The 16916-nt window shown below is 38.0% G+C and overlaps 1 protein-coding gene across 10 annotated transcripts in view; it reads right to left on the bottom strand.

Annotated features, from left to right (window-relative positions):
- Positions 1–16548, bottom strand: part of FCHO2 (FCH domain only 2) — an 81717-nt gene extending 65169 nt beyond the window's left edge. For all 10 annotated transcript variants that reach the window (XR_003915682.1, XR_003915681.1, XR_003915683.1 and 7 more), the window contains exons 1-5: positions 16440–16548; positions 7203–7294; positions 2253–2327; positions 960–1101; positions 724–876 (exon numbers count right to left, since the gene is read on the bottom strand). Coding sequence is in view for 7 of the 10 variants with exons in the window: in XM_029958976.1 (XP_029814836.1) it covers positions 724–876; positions 960–1101; positions 2253–2327; positions 7203–7294; positions 16440–16466 (489 nt within the window). In the remaining 3 variants the exon portion in view is untranslated. The remainder of the gene's footprint in view (positions 1–723; positions 877–959; positions 1102–2252; positions 2328–7202; positions 7295–16439) is intronic.
- Between the last annotated feature and the right edge of the window lie 368 nt (positions 16549–16916).

Raw genomic sequence — 16916 nt, 5'->3', positions numbered from 1 at the left:
GCATAGACAGGATGACTTCCAGAGGTCTCTGCCAACCTCAGACATTTTGTACTTCTCTGAAAGGATCAAATCCTGCCATAACCCAAGGGCAGTACTAAATACAACATCAAGATACTCATCCCTTGAATTTCTGGTCCATGAAATTGGAACCTTTTAAATTAGCACTGAAGGTACTGATTACATGTTTTTCTTCTCAATGGAACAGACTTCAAATATTCGTGTAATTAGTTACCTTAACCCATAAAAGGGACAACACAATTACTCCTTAGTTCAGTAACAAGGGCACTGACTATTTGTGTCAATCAAACAAAATTGACATTTTATTTCAGGTAATCTAGTAACTAGTGTATCAGAAGAACTTATGAAGGAAAAAATTAAGTCTAGGGAAGAAATATCCATACACCACATAAAACTATATAAGGAAATATAATCAAAAACATAATAGATGCTAAAAAAATTATGCGCGATTTCTCTAAAAGCCATTAAAAACAATACTACCATATAATGCAGGTATGTACAAAATAAAGAATTAGAACTGCAGTGTGATTAGAACAGAGAAGGAAGTAAGAATAAACAAAACATCACTGGGTATTCAAAATATCATGCACATTATAAAAGTCGCAACTACTACTTTTAATTACACTTAACCCTCTCAAAGCATTTTATTAACACAAGGTGAACACATTACTGATTAACAACACAGTTAAAGTAAGACAGAGCTACCTTATCAATTTCTCTCTGTGTTGCTCCTTCCTTTTTCAGGCGGTCTTGTTCCACACACTTTGTATTGTAGTTTTCCTTTGATTTCTGCAAGGCCTGAGTGATACTTTGAATATTTTGCACTGCTTCCAAAGTTCCTGAAACATCCTCTTTAGTCTGCCAAATATCACATGGTTGTCAAAAGCAAATCACTTTAATGTTAACAAGTCATTGGGCATGCATAAGAGAAAATTAATAACCTTTTTATAAGCTTTGATTTGTTCATCTCCATACTTGTGAACTTCTTTTATTAGTTCTTGTAATCTCCGCACAAGATCCAAATGACAGCTTGCTAGTTTTTCTGTTGAGGTTTTGAAAACATCCCAAACTGGTGCAAATGTCCTAGATTGAGGAAAATAATACTTAATGTTCATCTGGATTTTTTTCTTTAAGTAGCATTTTTTTTAATAGTGCCAAAGGGTAATCAAGAAATTTACAGTTCAGTTCCTAAAATTGAAACAAACAAACCCCCCAACAACTGCTGTAAATTCATATTAAATATGTTCCAAATGTACTTGGCATCCTATCTACTAATTTTTTATGTTTTCTGTTTTACCCGTATTGACTCTTATTAGTAAAACAAAGCAAAGTTAATTTAATCCTCTCTATTATCAGCACACAATAATACCAAGTGGTAAGATGGTGCAAGAGCAGCTCAAAATAATCTAACATGCAGTAAGTATTTTTATGTATATACTTGAACAGTGAGAACAAATCAGAAATGTATTGGTCAGTTAATATGTAGTTGTCTTACACCACTGCAGGTGTAAGATGCAGAAAAATATATTGCCAAAGATGGTCTGTTGATCAGTAAAAGGAATTTACTGATCCTGTATGGCACAGGAAGGTGGGATCATTTCTCAGATTGAGATTTCTGTGCTGAATTGACTTCTCTAGATATTCTAAAGATACATTTCTAACTCAATTTCCTGGTTAATGTTGCTAAAAAAAAAATTAATACTAACCATACCCATTAAAGCACTAGTCTAATCTTTCTGATGAAAAAGCATCCATTAATCATTCCTTTTTTTTTATACTCTGTGTATAGAAACTTCCATTAAGCTATGGAAAAGTCTCATTCTGAACATCTCTGAGGACAGATAGCACTCCAACACCAGAAAAAACCAGAAACAAATAAATTAACTACCACATTTACAGACCACAAGTTCTCTCTTCAAAATAATTTCCACAGGCTTGAGAACACATAACAGAAGTCATATGTCTGAAAAGAACTGTGCCTTAAGCACAGGGGAACAGACAGTTTCTCCATGTTTGGGCTTTGGTCTTTTTATTCATAGTTTTAAAAAACTGTGCTGTCTTAGTTTTTATCATAGCTGAATGATATTTTGCATTGTTACTGAAGAACTAACAATCATTTTTAAAGGTGGCAAAGTTATGCTAACCTTCAACATCAGCAATAAAATATTCAAAATCAAACTTGATTCTTAATAGGTATGCAGATATTTATTTCTCTCTTATGTACACTTACTTACCCAAGTTGAGTGTAATTGCTTGCTGATTTGGCTAGTTTTGTCATTGACCTTGAATATGTCTCTTCTATTGTAGCCCTGACAAAGAAAACCATCAAAAGCATAATTGAAATTTTGAAGACATTTGAAGAGAGTTGAATACGCATTCTAAAGGTACAAGACAAAGGACTTTTTACTTTAGCTGAAAATTACTCCATTTTAATGACCCCTCAAAATCTTTATGAAAAATTACATTACTATATTTAAAAAAATAATCTAAGAACCCTGTGACAGAACATTATAGGGAACAGAACAAGTAAAACATAGGAATTGAAGACTTGAAAAATACCATTCCTTCCTTCCTGTTTGCTGTTCTCAACTGCTTTTAACATTTTTTAGTAACAGACAGAATGAAGTGTCATAACAATCACCTGTCTAGCACTGTCTAAGCAGGAGAGACTTACACAGCAACAAAATAAAATATATTTGTAATGAAAATATCACAATAAACAAACTGAATGCTTACTGAGCAATCACATTAAACAAAATGAGGTCTTGTCTAGTCTTGTTATGGGGGGGTTGTTTATTCCTTTGTTTAAATTCTTTGCATAGTGATATCTGAGTTTGGAAGCCAAATAATATGCAGTGGTAAGTCTTGTGTTCTTCTTTTAATACTTATTTTTAAAGAAGATTGTCTCAGTACATTCAGATTTATTTTGGAAAATTTCTTCCCTACACAAAGTTTTATTATATTTTCCTTCATTTGAACATATAATTTCACCTATCTTGCAGAGATGCGAAATCCATGGGTCAGCACAGATTTCCTCCTTAGAGCCTCTGCTGGGGCAATTGACATGGAATAACTATTGCAGCAGTGACCGTGCAAGTCCTTCCTCACCCTCCTATTATTGAAGACACACAGTATTTTCCACCTTAAACCAATATTAATTATGTAGCACCAACTTAGATTTAGAAGCATCCTGTACTTCAGTAAATACTGTAATTGCCTTTTTTTGAAAAGCTTGAAGCAATTTCTTGCCTGCTGCATAATACCTTTACACAGGGAGAAAAGAGAATAAAAAAGGGAAATGAAGAATTCACCCCTCTCTCAAGTTACAGCACGACTATAATCTAAGACAAAGGTTTTTATCTCTCCTGTACAGCAATGCTTTCCAAGTGAAAAGAATTGTTTTGTGAAAATATGTAACAAAGCAGCAGTAGTCACCTGAGACAGAGGCATGTATTAAAACCTTCCAAAATAACTATCCTGTTAGTTGAAAATCAATTTGGAAAAGGGGATTAAATTGTAATATGGAATAAATAAACTACATTTTAAATATCATCTAGTGTGAAGTTATTCACCACACAAAAAAAAGTCAATTAACTTTCAGTTAACTTTATCCTACTTCCACATATGAACATACCTTTGATTAAGTTTAAATTTCCAAGGTTTGGAATTCTTGCTTACTGTACAGCAGCAAGAACATACACACCAAGCAGAGGCAGTGTTTGTTTTCTTTTTAATTATCACAATGACTTATTTATCCTCCTTATTTTTTAAATACAAGAATTCTGACCAAAATTCACATCTCTTCCTTGGACCAATTTACAGCATACTTACCTGAGCAATCTTCACAAAACTGGAGTTCTGTCATTTACCACACAACATCAACATACATCCATTATAAACACCAGCAACTAGAAGATGCTGTTACGGACCAGCTGGGAATATATATTTAGATTTGTCCTATCAACTGACTTTCCAGAGTACTCTGACGTACAGGTAACACACAATGAACTCCTTAAATTAAAAAAATTAAATTAATTTTCACCCATTTGAACATCTGTCTTTGCTTGAGACTTGCTTAACATTTAAAAGTTAAATGGGAATATATGCATTGCCAATTTCATCTGATCTAGAAGATTCTTTTTACAATGCTTACAGGCAACTGGTAGAGAAAAACATTAAATACTGGAGAAAAGCCAACATATTCCTGTTCCTATTTGGCTCCTAGATGAGCAGAGTGGTTTCTTACATATAAACAGTTTAGATACTAAATACACACAAAACCAAGACAGCTCACCTACAAAATCTTCCCAGTATTAAAAGGAAAAACATCTATGTGGGCAGCCCAACCTTCTTATTTTCACTTCTTTAAAACCCAAAATTTTCTACATGCTTTATCAAGAAAGCATAGCCTTTATATTCAAGGCCAGATTGGATCGGACATGAACAACCTGGTCTAGTGGAAGGTGTCCCTGCCCACAGCAGAGGGGTTGGAATTAGATGATCTTTAAGGTCCCTTCAAACTATTCCGTGATTCTAACAAAAGGTATCTCTCTTTTAGCAGATTGATAACCTGTCCCCCCCCCCAATTCTGAGCAGACTGCCTGCCAGAAAACTCTTTTGGATTACATGCTCCTGAACCTACTGCCTTTCAGTTCTTTTAGTACTTGACCAATAACAAATACTCAAGAGCAAAACTGAAAAAGTGAAAATTGAATTGGTATTGACTCACTGAACACAGACAAAGAGGAAAATCTCTGCTCCTTCTAGGGATATCCACTAGGAATAGTAGATACAGCATAGAAATATTATTACAAATTAATATACTTCAAACACTTTTGTTTTTCTCAGAGAGAACAACTTAACAATCTCAGAATGGTCTTACAGAAATTTTGAGAGAAAATTCTTAAAAAAGAAATCCTTATGCTAACTATAATTAAAAAAAGTTATCCAATATCTTATACATTTTCTCCTTTTTTTCATTACTAATCCTGGAGAAAAGGAAACAGTATGCTAATTAGGCTAAGCACAACTAAGCAGTAGTTTAGTTATTTGTTCTGAACAGTACAAGTAACAGAGATGGGCTTCATATAGACATGTCTCCTTTGTGCCCTAAGCAGTCTGTACATCCAAACACAGTGCCAAGAACATGTAAGTACTCTAACTTGTTAAAAGTATCACCAAAAACTTGGATCTACCTTGGATCTCTACCTGTTCAATAGTTCTCAGTTTTCACTCTCTTATATCTCCACTTATTAAAAAAAAAAAGGCAAAAAACAACAGAGTATAAAATCTCAGCGACTCCTAATAAATGTTGCCCATCCACTTAACATATTTCTAGCAGAAAACAGTACTGTAAAACAATATTTAGACTGTAATCTGCAAAACAAGGAGGGGAGCAGATAATTGTGTGCAACATCTCAATTTCTTTGCAATAAACAAATATGCAAAATAGATCATGGACAAGACAACTGGACCATTGTAAAATACTGCTGAAATACTGTGCAATCAAATTTCTTTTTGAGACCAAGAATTTGACTCATGTGAAAAAATGTGTCCTACTCAACCATTTTAATCTCCCAGGATGTTGACTGACATCCCACAATAACTTCAGAATGGCAGCAAAGGGCTTCACTGCCTAGATGTATCTCCTAAAAGGTTTTAGTACAGTGAGGACACCAAATTTTGACGTGTCTCCATTTCTCTGAAACTAAACTGTATGCCACAAACTACTGGTAGCTTAGGCTGTGATTGATCAGTGATTCATCCTCTCACTTGAAAAGAAGTATCTATTCATTACTCAACTGTTTTTTTCTAATTGCAGCCTGGCACACTCAGATGTGGCAGTAAAAGAGGGTTGAAGAATACTCCATGGAGGTTTAATATCCTGATGGGAGAAGGTCATTGGAAAGGACTAAACTTAGTGCTTATGGTCTTCATCACTGACAGATGTTTTCCAATCCCAGGGAGTCGCTCTTAAGGAACTATACTGCGGTCTTATCAAATAAATTCCAGGGTAGCATTAAAATTCTAGCGAATCTCAGTGAGTTAACGTGAACTGAATTTTTTTAACAAATCTTACAAAAAATGCTGTAAGATGGCTGCATATCTTTTTGGCACATCCTGATCCATGCACAGGAAAAAACATTTCTTGACTTCTCACTGAAGGATAATGTATTCCTACATAGTCATTACTCTTCAGAAGTTATTTAAATGCATGCTTAAATGAGGAAAAAAAATTGACCCCTTCTTGACAAACCACAAGAACTAATTAGCAGAAACTTGGGCCAGAATGTTTTAATATGTGCAAGTTTGTGAAGCGTTAAGCATTTCATACTACTTGTGAACAATGTGATATCCGTCTGCTCAATCCAACAGAGGAATTCACTGGAATCCTGTGTGGCTTCATAATGCATTCTCTGAAATCAGGGCTTCTTATAACACAAGATTACTTGGGCTGTGCCCTCCTCAATCAGTCCCTTGCGAGTATTTTCCATGTGTTATCTAGTGTCCGTAACTGAACGAAGACAAAATCCTGAAGCAAACATACAATTTCCTTCAGAAAGGAAATTCTTTTGTTCAGCACAGCAGAAGCACTCTTCTTTCAAAAAGAACTAAAAAAAGCACTGTTTTGGAACTTGTCACATTTTCAGATTTCAGTCTTGTTCCTTCCATTTCAGAGAAGAACCTGTGTTATTTTCTGCATGCTATTTTCCTGTGCCTACATATCACTCTCTTTTCTTTAACAAACGTATTCTCTCAATATCTGAAATTTTTTAAAGATTATACTAGCAGTTCCTGTAATTCTGCATCTCTAATCAAAACCTGTGTAAAATTGATAATTTTTGCAACTTTAAATTATCTTTTTTCTTCCAAACAGGATGAAAAATTTCAAATAATTTAAATAAATTGCTGGACAGCTAATGTGACACTTCTAGACTTTTACTCTAGTTTTTTTAATGAAACCTGAAAAATTAGAAGGTTGTTATGAACTGGTGCTTAACTGGTCTCTATTCAGTTCTACGTGAATGGAATAAATATAGATATTCCTGTAGGATATAAGAGATATATTAAAATTATAATTGATTTTTACATATTTTGCACATTACTGTTAAAACGCAATGATAAACAATAGAAACCACAAACATTATATTAAAGACCTGGGACTACCAAGGATGAATACTTACCTTTCTCTTATAAAGTCTGCTAAGTCTTTTGTGGACAAATGTCCGTGTTTCATGTTATGATAGAGGACATCAAAGCCATTGTTCCTTTCTCCCTAAAGATAAATAGAAAGCAGAACTATGAAACACAATGTGTTTGAACTTATGCATTTTAATAACTGCTCAAGTTTCATCAAGTGAATTATTTCTAATGCTTCAGCTCTTTAAAAACTGCTGTTAGTTCCCACTAATCCCATAAATGTAAGCCAAACTAAAATCACCTCACAGCTACTACTACCCATCTATCACATATTTGTTGACTATATCACAAGTATTGAGGCCATGTTACTGAGAACACAGCTGCGCTGGGCAGGGCACATCTCCAGGATGAAGGACCACTGCCTCCCTAAGATCGCTCTCTATGGTGAACCTGCCACTGGCTGCTGCATGAGAGGAGCCCCAAAGAGAAGACACAAGGACTCCCTGAAACAACATCTCAGCCTTGGTCATATTGATCAACATCACTGGTCTACTCTGGCCTCCAACCAGGAGGTCTGCAGACACACCATCTGTAACGCTGCTGATGCCTTTGAGGACACACGCAGGATCACTCTTGAGGGGAAAAGACAACGCAGAAAGAATTGTGCCTTGCAGAATATACCATCTAAGGACTCTTTCTGCTGTGCTTTTGGAATCGGACGTGCCTGTCTCGTATTGGCCTTTTTAGCCACCAACGCGCTTGCAACAAACATGGGTAGAGCCCTTCCCAAATCTTAGTTCACGAAGCCCAGCCATGATGATGATATTCAAAGCCATTTCTTTTGTAGATTTCTAGCAATCTTGTATTCTTTCACTAAGTACTGTACTATCTCTTCATTCTTTTATATCTTCCATTATTTTCCATGAACTGAAATTCACACTTAGAGATCACTAGATATCCTGTTTCCCCAATACATTGCATGTCATTTATCTTCCTGTGCTTTTTATAAAAAAAAAATCACTAATCTCTTCCTTCTAACAAAAAGCTTTCCTTTTTCTGTTCTTAAGTTTTAAAACATTTTCCCTCGAGTAAGGCATACCTCAGTAATAAAAGTGAGACACTGCCCTAAACACTGATTAATAAACTCAGTCAGATTATGACCTCTGGCACTATGGTGAATTTCCACCTGACAGGAGAATGCAACAATAGAAATGAGAGGAAGGAGACGCAAGACACGGCATAATAGCACTGCTACTATAAAAGTTTTCCTGTCAAACTATCCATTCCCCTCCTCTCTTCCAGAAGGTTCAGATCTATAATGCTGCTCCTATAAAAGATACAGAAGCATGCTGTAATGAAAATTGCACACGTGTTCCGAGTGGAAGGGAAAGAAGACTAGGATGGGATAGGATGGAATGGAATAGATTATTTCAGCTGGAAGAGATCTACAGTCATCATCTCACCCAACTGGCTGACCACCTCGGAGCTGACCCGAAGTTAAATCATGTTGTTAAGGGCATAGTCCAAATGCCCCTTTAAAGACTGACAGGCTCAAGGCATTGACCACCCTCTCTAGCAACCCTGTTGCAGTTTTTGATTACCCTCTCAGAGTAAAGGAATGCTTCCTAATGTCCAATCTGAATCTTCCCTGGCACAGTTTTCAACCATTCCTATGCATCCCTATCACTGGATTCCAGGGAGAAGAGACGATCATGTCTCTCCCCACTTCCTCTGCTCAGGAAGCTGTAGAAAGCAATGAGGTCACCCTCAGCCTCCTTTTTTTTCCAAACTACACAAGTCCAAAGTCCATAGTAGCTCCTCGCAGGACATGCCTTCCAGCCCTCTTACCAGCCTTGTTGCTCTCCTCTGGATGCATCTAAGTACTTTCACATCCTTAAAATCCTGGACTTTTCACAAAGGCAGCTCTATATTGTCAGTGAGAGGAGCCTGAGAATTTGGTCATATACCCTTCCAAACATTTCTGTCTGTTCGGTTCTGCAAAAATTTGTTTGTGCAGCCAAAGGCAAACCTGATAAGGGAAATTATACAGCTGAAAAATAAAGCTGGCAAATAAAAACAAGGAGCACTGATCCAGATCACTACAAGGACACGAACAAGCTGCATTGCTCAGCCAAAGAGGCGGGAGCAAGGAGAAGAAGGCAAGCAGGAATCTGCCATCTTCAATAAGTAGAAGCAGTCTAGAAGAACTTCACAGCAGCCATGGTATTAACTCCACTTCTGCGAAGCTGCAAATTGCCTTAAAGGATACCATACACAGACATATAAATTTACAAATAACAGATAACTGAAGGCAATTTGATTCAGATTACTAGCCAGGATTATTTGCTTTACTTCTTCCAAGCACTGGGGAAAGCAAAACCAAACAAAGAGAAAACAAATCCTATAAAATCACGGTTCCTAAGATTGCAGTAAGTTGTAACCTGAAAAAGTGCATCAAAATTCAAATCAGTTTGGCATGAGTGTAATTACAGTCTGTAAAAAGTACAAGCAGTATAAACAGAACACATTAGAGCAAACTCCAAAAGGACTATCCACAGAGTAAGGCTTTACCAAGACTGAAAAATAAAAGTATAAGAACACCAATTAGTAGAAAATGTAATTTCTTTTTAAATGTTGTTTTACTCTTTGAAGTACCAGTTTAAATAGTTTCACTCCCCTTTCGCTCCTATCTAAACGCTTTTTCTTGTAGTTTGAAGCCCACGGTAACTTTGAATACTGGTACACTAACTTATTAACTTTATGCAGTTAATCAATATAAACCCTGAATGCCACTGCACTATAATTAAGACTTCACCAATGCTTTCAATTAGAATACAGAATATAATTCTTATTAAACTACTCCAAAGTTATTACTGTGTTGAAATTGAGAGATAAGCATTTAGAGATAGGCATTTCTTCCAGAAAAAACTAATAAAAATTCTCCTTTATGAAATGTTCTTTTCTGTAAAGTGTTTATTCTTTCTAAACCAACAGGGTCAAAATGCACTGAACATAGGTCACTTCTCAAATTTTTGAGAAGGTCCCATCAGGGCCTTTTCTACACTGGAGCTCCATAAATTCCTGTCACTTTAGAAATGCAGGAAGGATAGCTTAGCCATGACCCAGTCTCTGGCTGCAGCCCTTCTGATAAACTGTCAGAAATGTAACTGTGCAAATATTTAGAGAATGGAACGAACCAAAACAATCAATTGCCATCATTATCTTGTTCCCAAACTGTAACTGAAGGTTACTGCAAAGGAAGTAATTTTTCCACTTCTATTAGGTTTTTTAATCAGTCCTGCTCTTGTTCCTGACTTCACATAGAATAGTAGAAAGCATGACAGAGAATCAGAACAGATACTGTTCTTAATTAAAATAAGTCCCTTGAAAGCCATATTCCTTATACGTTATCAATAGTTATCAGAGCTTAAGAGTCTATGTGCAAAATACATTAAAGTTTCAACAAAACACCAAGCTGAAAGCAGGCACCCAGATTTGAGGGTTCATGGGGTTTAAGCCTGGCACAACTAAAAGACATAGCTTCACATATAATGTGAAGTACAACCTATCTGACCAATATCAGGCTCTACCTAAAAGCATAAACATCTAGACTTCAAAACTCTTTTACATGATCAACAGTTCTGATGACTAACCTGATGACAATGTTCCTCATGTTTGGAGACACATGTGTACCTAAGCCAAATTAAGTACAGCATCTCAGTGCGGAGAGCTTTAGGAAAAGCTATACAACATATTCACAGTTTCTCCATTCAGTAGTTATGTTTGTGAAGAGCAGCAACTAGAGTTATTTTGTATTTAACATTTATATTGTATATGTGGTGGCTAAGATGAAAAGTTGTTCAATTTCCAAAAGCCAACTATGTATTCTCTTGCATACACACAGGCCATAAACACTGTGTTTTGGTTGTTTTTCCTCAACAGTTCACCTCCCCACACGTACTGCACAGAATTCTGTCCATGGAAATTGTGTGCCTAGACACTTCTTCTTCATTGGGTGTTTTTCCCTGCTCTTTTCTAGGGGCAACAGTACAGCTGTGATCACTAAAAGACCAGTACCGGCCTACTTAAAAATAAATTAATGCAGCACATAGTAGAAGGAACTGGTGAAACCTTCCACTCCCATTCAGAAGCAGCTACCATCCGCTGCTATAACAGATAAACAGCAAAGTCAGATGAATATTCTTCTACAAGTTGCATATCAAAGAAAGAGGATTCTCTGTTGTCATGTATAACATCAGGTTCTTTGTAACAGACTTCCAGATCAGTTTGACAGACCATTCTGAGTGTCATTCTGCAGGTAAACCACCATCTGGTGAGGATGATCCTGTCATTACTCAACAGAAAACAACTGTAAAACTGTGTATGAGAACGCAAAATAAGTGGTCCCCTCTCCATATAGGCAACATTTAATTGCTCTGAAGTTCATTAGCAGTTTTCTCCTTCTTTCTCAGAGCTAACAAAACCTCTTCGGAAGCTGGTGTTCTTGTTGAGGTTTCCTATTATATCCTGCTGTAAGAAAGCTCTTTTGTATCTACAGCACAGGTGTCCCCCACAGCAGTCCGTAGGAGGAAACAGAACTCCAAATGCAAGTAAACACCTCACTTAAATAAGCCAACAATGAAGCACTACTGACCAACCTGGCACACAAAACAAATTAAAGTTACAGAAAGCAAGGGCAAGCAGTCCTTCCACTTCCCTTCATCAAGAACTAGTTGCAATGATTTCCTCATGGAAATGAAAGTAGCCCTGTCAGCAAATGTGAACTCAGAAACCAGCATTTCCATGGCTTGTGCATAACAGGAAACAGATTACAGGAACTGTGTTCCACCGAACTACTTGAAATAATTTTAAAAGTTTTAAGACTATGTTTGTTTGTTGCAATAAAAGTGATTCTGAATTTAAAATCTACATTTAGTAAAGTAGCCAGAAATTTCTGGGCAATCTGCAGTAGCATTTATTTCCTATGTTTCTAATCAAATTGAGTGCAAGCACTATCTCCTCTGGATCAAAACTGTTCAACATTAACATCTATTAGTGTAAAAAGCTTATATTCTGTTAAAAGCACTTTCTATTTACCCAGTTCCTACAGGGGTGAGTCTAAAGTTTCCATTACTGATCAGATACTGAATTCAGGGATATGTAAACTCATTTTAGATACTCTGAAAAACACTGTTGTCATTTTTTTTAGACTGTGACTCCTTGTTGCAGTTTCAAATCAGTAACATGTGTTTCATGCTTTCCACCTAGATAATGATTTATTGGGCCCTGCATAGAGAAAACATTCCTGTGTTTAATCTTATGTGTGTTACATTTCTGAAAGCTATCTATTAGTAAATTTCAAATTGTGAGTGTCTGAAAAAGCTGTAAAAAACCTCGGAGTACTTAAAAAAAGCAGTCACCTGATGCTTACAGATGCAACATATCTTTTTTAGTTCTGGAAGTTTTGAGAAGATTGAATACAGAAGCAACCTGGCAATTTCACTTTCCTTCTTCCAGCTTCAATATATTAAATAAAGATCAGCTCCAGAGAAGCTGTACACATATGAGGAAGGACAGATATTTTTCTCCATAAACAGACAACTAAAAATATTTTCTAACAAATAGATGGAAAGATGGCAACTCATGCTAGATGCACACATGCACAGGAAGGAGACTAAGCAAATATTGCACAACAGCTCAGAGCATCCAGCTGTATGCCAAGCAGGAGAGTAATGCTGTGTAAACATATGAATGGAACTACAGATGTCAGCATGACAAGTCTCGGTGTCACTCATATACTCACATGTTTGTAGGAAAATACATTTTACCCTTAAAAGAGCAAGTCTCTTTGCAAAGCTAGGATTATTAAACCTAGATACTGCCAGCCATGTTACAAAAGCTCCTGAAAAAATGAATCCTCCACACAGCTATTCTTAAAAGTTACAAGTAACACAACCAATTCAAAATATAAAAGAAATTCATCAAAGCCAATATGAACATACATTTTTATATCCCAGAACTTCCAGAGTTACCAAGCACAGAATTACACAGAAATCAGTTTCAACTATACACAGAACTTCCAACAGTTTAATCAAATTAATTTTAAACTACTCATAAACAAACACTGACTGGTATGGAAGGGGCTTATTTTTCTGACTTGTTAATAGTAATTCTATTTAACTATGTCAAAAGCATCATCTGCCCCAGCCAGTTTAAATACAATGTCAAAACTTAAGCAATATTTTCTGTTAAGGAAACAGTAAGTCAACAATAAAGAACACTTTCTATTCTACAATACCAGTCTGAGTGTACTCAAAGTGACAAAATGCAGCTATGTTTAATGTTAATAGTGTTATAATAGTGTTACCTTGAAGGTACAATATTGTTTTGATTCAACACATACATAGCAGCAAGTACACAATGTTTTATGACAACATCCTAATTAGGAATTGGGAATGTTTGGCCACGTGACTTGTATGCCTAAAATTCAGTCATAAGAATCAAAGCCATTTATATCCTGTACTACTAGTTCATAACTTTTGATACCCAAAAATACCCTCCTGACTTTGAAAACCGCTGCTTTAGACTGCCGCGCTCCTGTAGCAGACTCCCGCATTTTTCAAGTGATAGTAAAATTTTTCAAGAGACAGTACAGGCCTCTGTACTTCAGAGTCTTATCTATCAAGGACCTCTTACCAAGACCCCTTGGCAAGAGATGGTAGGTCCATAAAACATTCAATTTTCTTACGTCCTCTAACAACAACACATGTAACTATTCAGATACTTCTAAAAGCAATGCAAGAGGAAAACCTCATAAGCTTTAAGACTGTTACAACAAAGAAGGTAAGATTTGTTTTGTTTACACGAGTACTTTTAGCAAGACAACAGCTTAATTAGTATGTAAGGAATTGATACATTAACATATTTGTCCCTCTCCTTTTCTGAAAAAATCATTTAAGACAGTCAAGTCTCTGATGTCTTTTCCTATCAGCTGCAGCAAATTACCAAATCAAGGGAAAGCACCATACAGCTCAAGATCCAGACTTCCATTTCCAATGAACAATTTCAGCTGCAAACTGCTGACAGCATGCATGTCAAATATTAATTATGTTTTGGATTCATTTTCACATCAGTACTTAAAAAAGCCTGATTATTCAATTTCATAGGTGACGTAAATATTTTACCTGGTGTTACTTAGAAGGGTAAGGCAAAAGCAAGAAATAAAAGACAATTCTTCATAAGTTCTACACACTACCATGTTCCTTTCTCCTTACACACTTCTCTTCATTTTAATCATCTAGAACTTTTAGTTATTATGCATTCAGTACATTTTAACATTCTTATTTCCATCTTAACTTTCTCACCACAATTCAAAGCCTATAGAGACTGTGTCCCAAGTCTTTCAAAGCACAGCAGTAGCAATACTGAACAATAACCTATTATGAAAAGTTAGTAGAAATGGAGAAGCCTTATGATTCAAAATGCACAAACTTCTAATTTACGGCTAGTTTTGCTGATATATAGAAACTCAATACTTTAGGACTTTACAAATCCATCACTACAGTTAATCTTGAAAGACACTTACCCACAAGAGTAAAGAAGGAATATTACCCATTCCTTTTAATTTTACTTCTACACTAAAGAAAACCCTGCTCAGGTATTACAAAAGTTTCTTGGTTAAGTTTTGCAAGTTAAGATCCTGTCTAATGTCTTTGTTGTCACTGCAATACAAACAAGAACACGTCTTGTTCTACCTTATGTCATTTTTGGAAGTAGGAGAAAAATCTGCAGTAATAGAAGAAATTTCTCTTCTCCTGGCACGCACTGATGACCCACACTAGGAGTTTTACTAACAGAGCTAAAAGGCAGAGACTTTGCAGAGCAGAAAGAGAGGATGGGAATTTTGGGTATATGTCTACTACCTCATATTTGCCAATAGGATTTCTGAAGACACAGACAGGGAAACAGAACATATGGGAATGGCCCGCTGTCTTTAACGATGTAACAAAATTACTAACTAATTAACAAAATAAAATACAATTGATCAGACAAACAGTTAAATGAATGTACCATAGTACTTAACATAGTTTAATAGAAAAGTGTTTGATTTCCATTGCGATAGCTGAATAAACAACTCCTATTTTACTTTGATCTTAGGTGGAAATATTAACTTTTCCAATGAAAATGCATCTTCTTACATAAATTTTCTTTTTAGGAAAGATAAAAATTTTTCACATTAGTTTAATACTGATCTCCCACATTGAGGCTTCAAATTAAACAGATTTTGTATACCAAGAGAGCAAATCTAACATTTTGTTTCATTAAATTTTAATAGTATGTTGAGAGCAAAACGTAAGGAGTCAAAACTAAATACAAAGCTGCAAATAAAACACAGATTTGAACTATACCCTATATGCAAGAACAGTGTATTATAATTGTGAAAATACTTTTCCCTAAACTTTAACTGTTGCTTACACTGAAAAAGCAAACACGTAAAAGACATTTTTCTGTCACTTCAGTCTCAACAAATAACAATTTTTATGTTTCCCTTATTAGTTGGTAGAGAGGTACATAAAAAAAACCAAACATGTAAAGAAATAAAACTTTGTAAACCCATAGTTTAGCTTTTCATCCATATGTATCTACCCACTTAAGAACACGCATATTTCCGCAGAGATGACTTATAAAATCGCGTGTCCGGAGCCAACGGGAAAGCCTGTTGTTTCCCTGGACGGCCGGTGCTCGGGCTGTAGCTCCTCACGGGCAAAGGAGACGAGCGACGGGTCCACAAGCGCGGAGCGTCGAGGGGCGGCTCTGCCTTGGCACGGCACAAACGCGAAGCTGCTACAGCCAGTGCGGCTCCCCCGCACAGCAGAGACCGTGACAGCCCAGGGCACACCCAGGCACCGCCGTGCCCGCCAGAACAACCCCCGAGCACACGGTCGCGTCTGCGCATCCCTCGGCCCAGCGCCCCGCGGCGACCACCCATCCCATCCCGCCCCTCTCCGCCGCCGTCTCCTCCGTAGCGGAGCCCGAGCACGGCGGCGGGGCAGTGGCGGCGGTGCCCTTGCCCTGCCGCGGGCTCCAGGTCCTCCTCTGCCGCACGCCCTGCCCGGGCGCAGGGCGGCGGACATGAGCCCCTCGCCGCCAGGCCCTGGCCCAGTCCCGGGGGTGGCGTAAGAGCCGAGGCTGGTCCCGCAGGGGGAGACCGCGGCTGCCCCGCGCCGCGCCTGCCCGTTCCCCCCGCGGCGCGGCGGCACCGGCCCGCGGCGCCGACCTACCCAGAAGTTCTCCACGAAGTACGCCATCCCCTCCTCCTTCGCCGCCCCGGCAACACCGGCGAGCCCGGCCGTGGCCGCCGCAGCCGCCGAAGGAAACGGGCGCCGCCGCGCGCTCGCCCTTCCCGTGACGGAGCCGCCGCCTCCCGGCCCGCCCCAGCCCCGCGCCTGCGCCCCGCCGCCGCCGCTCCCGCGCAGGCGGCCGCCCCGGCAGCCAGAAATACGGGGCGCCATCTCGGGAGGGTGGCGGTTCGAGGTGCCGGCCTGCAGCAACACGGACACAGCTGTAGAGGGCAGGCTCGGAAACCTCCAGCAAACCCCCACACACGTATGGAGTAACCACTAGGGAACGGCTACACTGAGTGCCACGGTGCACGGAGGAGAGGAGACTCTCCTGTTTGAAGGTTCTTCACCCAGAGGGTGGTTGGGCGCTGGAACAGGCTCCCCAGGGAAGTGGTCACAGCACCAAGCCTGACAGAG

This window comes from Manacus vitellinus, unplaced genomic scaffold (genome assembly GCF_001715985.3).
Source record: "Manacus vitellinus isolate BGI_N305 unplaced genomic scaffold, ASM171598v3 scaffold_18_pilon, whole genome shotgun sequence".
In the NCBI taxonomy this organism is placed as follows: domain Eukaryota; kingdom Metazoa; phylum Chordata; class Aves; order Passeriformes; family Pipridae; genus Manacus; species Manacus vitellinus.
The sequence above is the reverse complement of the archived record's forward strand: the minus strand, read 5'-3'. Positions and strand labels throughout refer to the sequence as shown.